The sequence below is a fragment of the Elephantulus edwardii genome, unplaced genomic scaffold, assembly GCF_000299155.1.
Source record: "Elephantulus edwardii isolate Elephantulus edwardi_28Jun2011 unplaced genomic scaffold, EleEdw1.0 scaffold00262, whole genome shotgun sequence".
Taxonomy (NCBI): domain Eukaryota; kingdom Metazoa; phylum Chordata; class Mammalia; order Macroscelidea; family Macroscelididae; genus Elephantulus; species Elephantulus edwardii.
Genome location: NW_006400012.1, coordinates 1,155,986 through 1,164,166, shown reverse-complemented (window position 1 = coordinate 1,164,166; position 8,181 = coordinate 1,155,986). Strand labels below are relative to the sequence as shown.

Sequence of the window (8,181 nt, the reverse complement as noted above, 5' to 3'; positions counted from 1 at the left end):
AAGCTCAACATCAAGAAAACAAAGATTCTCACCACTGGGCCAATTGGCAGCATCAGTATGGATGGTGAAGAGATTGAGATAGTTAACGGTTTTAGGTTACTTGGTTCCACAGGCAACAGTGTGGGTTATAGCAGCCAGGAAAGCAGGACACAAATTGCATTGGGGAAATCAGCTGTGAGGGACCTCTCAAGAGTACTGAAGAGCAATGACATCGGGCTGGAGACTAAGGTGCGCCTGATCCAGGCTATAGTCTTCACAATTACGTGCTATGCATTGGAGAGTTGGACAGAGATAGGGTAGATAGAAAGAGAATTGATGCCTTTGAGCTGTGGTGCTGGAGAAGAGTGTTGAATATACCATGGACTGCTAGGAGAACAAACAGGTTTGTCCTTGGAGAGGGTGAAGCTGGAGTACTCCTTGGAGTCAAGGGTTCTGAAGCTTCATCTGACATACTTTGGGCATGTTGCAAGGAGGGACTGGTCCTTGGAGAAGGACATCATGTTTGGGAGAGTGGAAGGATGGCGCAGGAGAGGAAGACCCTTGATGAGATGGATCGATTCTGTGAGTGGAGTGATGAGAATGTTTGAGATGGCGAGGTTGGCACAGGATAGAACGGCCTTTAGGGCTCTTGTACGTAGGGTCACTATGAGTCGCAAGTGACTCTATGGAACATAACAACAGCAGCATTACAATTTGGAATATTTCCTGTGCTACCTTGAAATGAAATTCACAGACAACATAATATTTCTATTCACCTAATTTTTTAAAGTGCATATGAGAGGAATGGGAATCCCAGAACACTTGATTGTGCTTATATGAAACTTCTACTTGGACCAGGAGGCAGACATCAGAATAGAGCAAGGAAACTGCATGGTTTAAAATTGGGAAGGGTGTACATCAAGGATGTGTCTTATCTCCATATCTTTTCAGTCTATATGCAAAACAGATTATCTGGGAGGCTCGGCTGTACGAGGAGAATAGTGGCATCAGGATTGGAGGTAGACTTAGCAACAGTTTGCATTATGCAGATGACACAACCCCGCTTACTAAAACTGAGGATGACCTGAAGCGCTTGCTATAGAAGGTCAAGGATTGCAGCCTTCAGTATGGATTGAAGCTCAACATCAAGAAAGCTCATCACCACTGGGCCGATTGGCAGCATCTTGATAGATGGTGAAGAGATTGAAATTTTTGACAGCTTTAGTTTGCTTGACTCTACAGTCAACACTCTTGATACCAGCAGCTAGGAAATTAAAAGACAAATTTCACTGGAAAAGTCTGCTGTCAGTGACCTCACCAAGGTACTGAGGAGCAACGATGTCAGTCTGGAGACTAAGGTGCGCCTGTTACAGGTCATGGTCTTTGCATTACTTGCTATGCTTCATAGAGCTGGACAATGACTAGGGATGATAGGAGAGTTGATGCCTTTGAGCTTTGGTGTTAGAGAAGAGTATTGAATATACCATGGACTGTTAGGAGAACAAACAAGTTCATCCTGGAGTGGGTGAAGCCAGGCTGCTCCTTGGAGGCAAGGATTCTGAAGCTTCATCTGACATACTTTGGACATGTTTCAAGGAGGGACCAGTCCTTAGAGAGGGACATCATGCTTGGGAGGGTGGAGAGTGCAGGAGAGGAAGACCCTCAATGAGATGTATTGACTCAGTGACTGCGGTATTGGGGGTAAGTGTGTCGGAGAGAGTGAGATTGGCAAGGGATAGAGTAGGGTTTAGGGCTGTTGTACATAGGGTCGCTATGAGTCGCAAGTGAATGGACGGCACATAACAACATATAATGCCTACTTGTAGAATAAAGGAAGGAATTTTAGAAAGTATTTCCTAATGATATATTGTAAGTGCTCAGAGACAAACTACACTTGAGGCATAATGATGGCGTCTGAGGCAGCAGCTAGCAGAGGCGCTATAGACAGGGCCACGGCCACAGACTCACCGTTACATGCCATTGTCAGGTACTTGGGCGTCACACGTGCCCTGCCAGCTCAGCCGAGGTTTTCTGAATTACTAAACATCTCTTGCTGCAAGTCTCATTAAAATGCCCCATTTACTTGACATATTTTAAAGCCATGTAGGGGGAAAAAACCACACATACAACCTCTTGTATTTATAGTAAATAAGAAATAGGAAATAAGCATTCTAGGCTTGAATAATTAATTAGGAACAGCTTTTCTACCCTGTCCTTGTCATTTAAAAGTCATAGAGAATGAAGACCAGTTACATTGCATTAAACTGCCCCAGATTTGACTTCATAGTCTTTGTTATCTCTAGTCTATTAAATACACTCCTTTTCAGCACTTGGGAATCCCTGGATGGTGCTAATTAAAGTATCCCTGGCTGCTCATTGAAGGGTTGAAGGTTCAGGTCCACCCAGAGGCATGCAGACAAAAGGCCTGGCAGTCCACTTTAGAAAAATAAGCCATGAAAACCCATGGAGCACAGTTCTACTCTAATGTCCCCTGTTGGGTGTTGGATTGACTACCTCTTCAACATTGCCCTCCATGTCTATTCACTCTCCCAGCCAGGCCCTGGTCATCTCAGGCTGTAATGTGCACCCACATCACCCCATCTGCAGGTCAGTGGTGGGGCCCAAGAGGCTCTCTTTCCATCAGGCTCCCCGGTGGCTCCACAGCGGGCACTTTTCAGTAGTTAGATAGCTACTTAATCGACAGTTCTTTCTGACATGCTGCCTTGAGCTTGGGACCAGGCACAGAAACCAAAAGGGAATGGGGATAAGAATAGCTAAGGCTCTATTGAGTGAGTGTTCTTTATATGACAGGCTCTGTGTGAAACTCTTTCTATAGATTATGACTTTTGATCTTTGCAGCACTCTTGTGAGATAGATACTATTAGCGTTCTGACTTTATAGATGAAAACATCTGTGGTCACTAAGGAGGCTGATTGTCATTCTTCTAGGAAGGAAGGTGACGCCTGCAGGCCTGCACACCGCCCAGGGCAGTCTTGTGGCAGAAACATATAAGTGCTTCCTAATTAGACAAGGAGACTCCACTCTCCCTTGAGCTTCTGGAAAGATTCCCTGCCCTTGAGATGTAAGAGGAAATTCAGAGCTAGAATAGGAGCTGACCCTTTGCCCACCTGTCAGACACACTCCAAATTTCAAAAATGCCTCTCTTTCAAGCTTCTCAACACTTCACAATATTTTGACATTGAGAGGGAAAATGGAAATGCTTTGAAACGTTTCTCTTTCTTGGAGTGTCCCCCCCCACTCCGACCATGTGACTAAATTGAAGTTGAGTCATAGGATTCCAGTTTAACATATGCAGTTACTATAGCAATTGAGGTTTCCTTAGTAACAGTTGCAAAAAATAATCTGGCCCCAATTAATAATACATTTTAAAGCTCTTTCTACACTACACCCAACAACCCAGATTTTTTGGAGGGTGGCGGTGGCTCCCAGAACCAGATATTTCAGGTGGTGTCATTTGCACTGATACAGATAATATTTGCATGTGGTGAACTGGGTTGGAAAGGATTGAAAAGGGTTGTATCAAATGTTGGAGGAATCTAATTGGAAAAGTCCACCAGCAAGCTAATGTGAATCTAGTTTCCAGAATGTGGGAGTTTAATGCTGAAACCTTATGCTGGATTCTGAATGTGCCTGAGGGCTTTCCGCATTTGAGGATAGGAAAAGGCAGACGACTGGGCTTATTAATGTAAAAGATAAAAGCGGAAGGGTGGAGGGGTGGGACTTGGGACTCCTCACAAGTGGATTGTTGGTGTGTTATTGGAAATTTGAGATGGTCCCTCGCCACGTGGAGGAGCCTGTAGCACAGTGTGTTATGTGTTGGGTTGCTAATTGAAGGGTTGGAAGCTCCATTATCCCTGCCATCCTGTACTCCTGTTTTACAGCCTTGAAAGTAAAAGGTTGCCTTGGGTCAGAATCAATTTGATGAGGGAGAGTGCAGGCCTATGCTAGAGCCCAGGTTGTGCAGTGGTCAAAGCATTCAGCTACCAACCATAATGTTAACGGTGCAAACTCACAAATCACTCAGAAGGAGGCTTCTGTAGGGTCATTATGAGTCTAAATCAACTCGAAGGCTATGAGTTTTGTAGGCATGTGACGTGGAACAACAGTCTTAGAGAGAAAGTTGCCTGATTTAACCACTGGGCAAGGAGTGTCCTCTAAGCTGCTGTCACAGTAGTAGTGTAAGGTTTCTGCACCTGCCACAGCTCAGCACGTTAAATCCCTTCAGCCATTCAAAACAGTTGTGTTTCTGGGGCAGCCCAGCGACAGTGTGTGCCTTTGAAAAGTCAGCGATTGCTGTGGTTCATGGGACTCGGTCCTGGATATTGTCTTTCCACTCCCAAGTTTAGAATGAGCCAGCCCTGCTGGGGTAAGAGACCCAGGGTCTGCAACAGCTCCCGGTGCTGAAACCCCCTCTGACTTTCAGAACAAAAACTTGACCAGCAGGATTGCTGCAGACCTTGCATGCGCGTCCCTCCGGGCACCAGCCCTGTGGAGTAGCCTTGCGCCCTCCCCAGGTTGATCTCTGTGTCTGAAATGCTGAATGTAAAGAGAAGGGTGGAGAAAGAATGAGAGTTGTACTATCAGTTCCCTGGAAAGAACTTATAATTTTTTTTTTCCTTTTCCCCCACATTCTCAGAGAGATGGGTGGTTAGGGGGAAGTAAGCCAAGTATGATAATGATGGAGTGGGTGAGATCTCAAATTACCTTCATAAGATATATTTCATGCGCCCTTGGCTTCTTGCCACCGTAAAGGTGAATACAGTCATTAATTAGCAGGTAAGGTGGCACTCCTAGCCCTCCCCTCTGTTTCTAAGCAGGTTGGAGAGGGGAGGAGGAGGGGGCTGGAGCTGGCTCTATTCTGTCATTGCTGTCATCTCAGGCTTCTCCCTCTCTTGACCCAGAGCCCCCCCCCCCCAGCATCCTCTCATTATGTACTCAGGTACCTCTCCAGTGAGGCATTGACAGCTCAGCGATGGAATTCTCACCTCTGTAGGAGAGCTGGGTCGTTTCCAAGCCAGTGTGCTTCATGTGTATAACTACTTATTTGCCAGAAGAGACAAGGGTGGCTTCTTGACTGAGACAGACTAGGAAGAAAGGCCTGGTGATCTACTTCCAAAACTCAGCCAGTGCAGACCTAAACATCTCAGTGGTACTGTCCACAGCCCCTCATGGGGTGGTGCAGCACCAGGCAGTGTTTTGTGTAGGATCACCACGAATCAGGGGCCGACTCTGTAGCAGCTGTCAGCAACCACCATTTCTTTCAGCACTCTCTCAGCTAGTCGTTCACTTCTTCATTCTCTTACCTACTTAGGCACGTATTTCTGAGAGCATTCAGTGAGCACTTTCAGAGGTGCTGCTGGGCTCAGTGGTGATTAGACAGTAAGTTCCGTATCCTCTAGCATATCCCCTGTGTGTAGCATCACATGGAGCCCTGAATAGGCACTTTACAAATGCTGGCTGACTGAGTGGAGGAAAGCTGAGTCTGTACTGTTGAGGAGCTCACAGTCCAGGGTAGAAGAGAGCAATGAAGAAGATTGTCTGGTGAGCAGATGATGAAGCTTCGCAGAGAGTGTGATTGAAAGGACAGGGCAGAGGCATTGAGTTGAGTGGTGTGAGAGTGGGGAGTGAGGACTAAAAGGTGAATGATTGCAAAGGAGGGGCAGAAGGAGATGGGCAGAGAGAATAAGAGGGGTACGGACCAGAGGTCCGCAGGACTTCTCCTGCATACACTGGGTGAACTGGGCTGGGGATGTCATGGGAAATGCATGTAGACTGTTGCATGAGATCCAGATCCTAGAGGGATTTTGGTAAAAAAGAATCACTTTGTCTGTATTCTGTGGAAGCCTTTAAAACTTTTCTAGCAAGATGTTGCGGTGAGGTTTGTGTTTTAACTGATCGCTGTAAGTGTTGTGGTGGCAGAGAGAATGGTCTCCCAGGGCCCCACCTCAGCATCCTCTGGTTACCTGTTGGCCCCTTATTTCTCCAGTGGGGCAGTGGTGACTCAGTGGTAGAATTCTCACCTTCCAAATGTGTGACCCAGGTTCAGTTCCAGCGGAGTGTTCCCTGTGGGAAACCAGCACTCATCGGCCAGTGGAGACTTGGAGGAAAGGCCTGGTGAATTATAGGAGGGAGGATGAGGGCCTAAGCCAGATGGACAGTAGGAGGAGATAGCAGAGGTGTGCTCTGGAGTAGAAATGGTTCCAAGCTCTTCTCCTTCCCTGATGTGTGTGTTGGAGGGAGCCCATCCGTTTTAACTACTCTCAGATTGTGCTGAGAAAAACCAGATTTGGAGCCTGAAGGTGAGACTTGGGAAGGACTACATATCCATGGGGGTGTTGTCAGTCCTACTGAGCTGTCCCCTTTCATCCACAGTGACAAAGCTGCAGGTGAGCAAGTCCAAGCGTTCCCTCACCCTGGTGGAAAACAGGCCAATTCAGCTCAGCTGCTCAGTCAAGTCACAGACCAGCCAGAACTCCCACTTCGCCGTGCTCTGGTATGTGCACAAGCCCTCGGATGCTGATGGTAAACTCATCCTCAAAACCACCCACAACTCTGCCTTCGAGTATGGCACCTACGCCGAGGAGGAGGGCCTGCGTGGGCGGCTTCAGTTCGAGAGGCACGTGTACGGCGGCCTGTTCAGCCTCACTGTGCAGAGAGCTGAGGTCAGCGACAGTGGCAGCTACTACTGCCACGTGGAGGAGTGGCTGCTGAGTCCCAACTATGCCTGGTACAAGCTTGCGGAGGAGGTTTCAGGGCGCACGGAAGTCACGGTGAAGCAGCCAGGTAAGAACGGAGTGTGGCCATCATGGGCTGGGTAGGGGATTTGGTGCAGAGACTTTAATAAGAGGTGAGCTTTGAGGGGACCCACCCGGCAAGACCATCCACATAGTTTACTCCATAAGTACATGAGCCACCATCCTGCTGTATGGTGAGTCTTTTCCATTTTACCTGGATATGGTCCTGATGCTGATGGCAAAGTCAGGTGCACCCTTGACTCTGCTTGTATGTTCAAGGACAAGGCCTGAAAGGGCAGATGTGCATAGCAAGATGCAGCAAGGCAGAACTGATGCAGCCCCAGCTGATCTCCATATCCATGACTCCTGCCTCGCTTTGCCATACTTGCTTCTGCCCTCTTCCTTGCCTTCCATCCCCAGTAAGGACAAGCCTGCCTATGTCCCAAACTGAATCCCGCCTCTGGTGGCCTCAGAGAGCCTATGAGTGCAGGCCTTGCCTTATGGATGGTGCCTGCCCTGTTCACAGCACCCATCCCATGCCAGGACATTTCCAGGTAGGGGGACTTCACCCCAGCAGATACCAGTTCCACTTCCTGGCAGCCCTGAAAGCTGACAGTTCCCCTCAATGTGAAGGGGCCCACTTCCCTGTAATTCCCATCTTAGGTTTTAAATGTGTTCCTGGGATGACTCAAGAGAAGTGCAAGTCACTTCCTTTCTGATATGTCAAAGACTCTGTTGTGTATTTCTCTGCCTTTCCTTTTCCTTTAGAAAAATTTTTAATGGTTTGTATACAATAATTTGTTTATGTTATGTTTAATTCATGTTCATTGTGTTTTAGACAATCTTTCATTTACATTGTGTTTCATAGAATCATTCATACACATTATATTTTGTATAATTACACACATTGTATTTTGTATAATTATTATTGATCTGTGTCTATTATTGTCCGGTCCTTTCAAGTCCTTGAATCTTTCCTATTCCTTCACTACCCATCAGCCCACTTATCTCTACTATCCTAGTGATTTCTCCCCTTTTTATTTCCTGTCCCTTTTCCCCTTTCCTCATTTATACACATCTTACCAATCATCTTTCTATTTTTATAATAATGATCTTATGTATATAGTATAGTAGAATAGTAATGGTCTTACATAGTACAGTACTGGTCCTTATGAGACAGTTAGGTCATTCCTATGTGATATAATATTTTACAAAATCATTCTTTCTTAGTGCTGCATCATATCCCACTGTGTGATTGTACCATAATTTAAGACCATTTGTTTGTCATGAATAATTTCTCCATCTATTTGTTTGTTGATATGAGCATTTGGTTACCATATTCTTGCTATTGGAGTAGTGATGTTGAGAACATAAGCGTACATACCTCTGTTTGTGTCTCAGTTCTAATTTCCTAGAAGTATATTTCTAGCAGTGCAATAACTCAGTC

The 8,181-nt window shown here is 46.3% G+C and overlaps 1 protein-coding gene across 2 annotated transcripts in view; it reads left to right on the top strand.

The window, feature by feature from the left end:
* Positions 1 to 8,181, top strand: part of IGSF3 (immunoglobulin superfamily, member 3) — a 137,269-nt gene that overhangs the window by 101,897 nt on the left and 27,191 nt on the right. For both annotated transcript variants that reach the window (XM_006899574.1, XM_006899573.1), the window contains one exon: positions 6,373 to 6,783. In XM_006899574.1, coding sequence (XP_006899636.1) covers positions 6,373 to 6,783 — 411 coding nt within the window. The remainder of the gene's footprint in view (positions 1 to 6,372; positions 6,784 to 8,181) is intronic.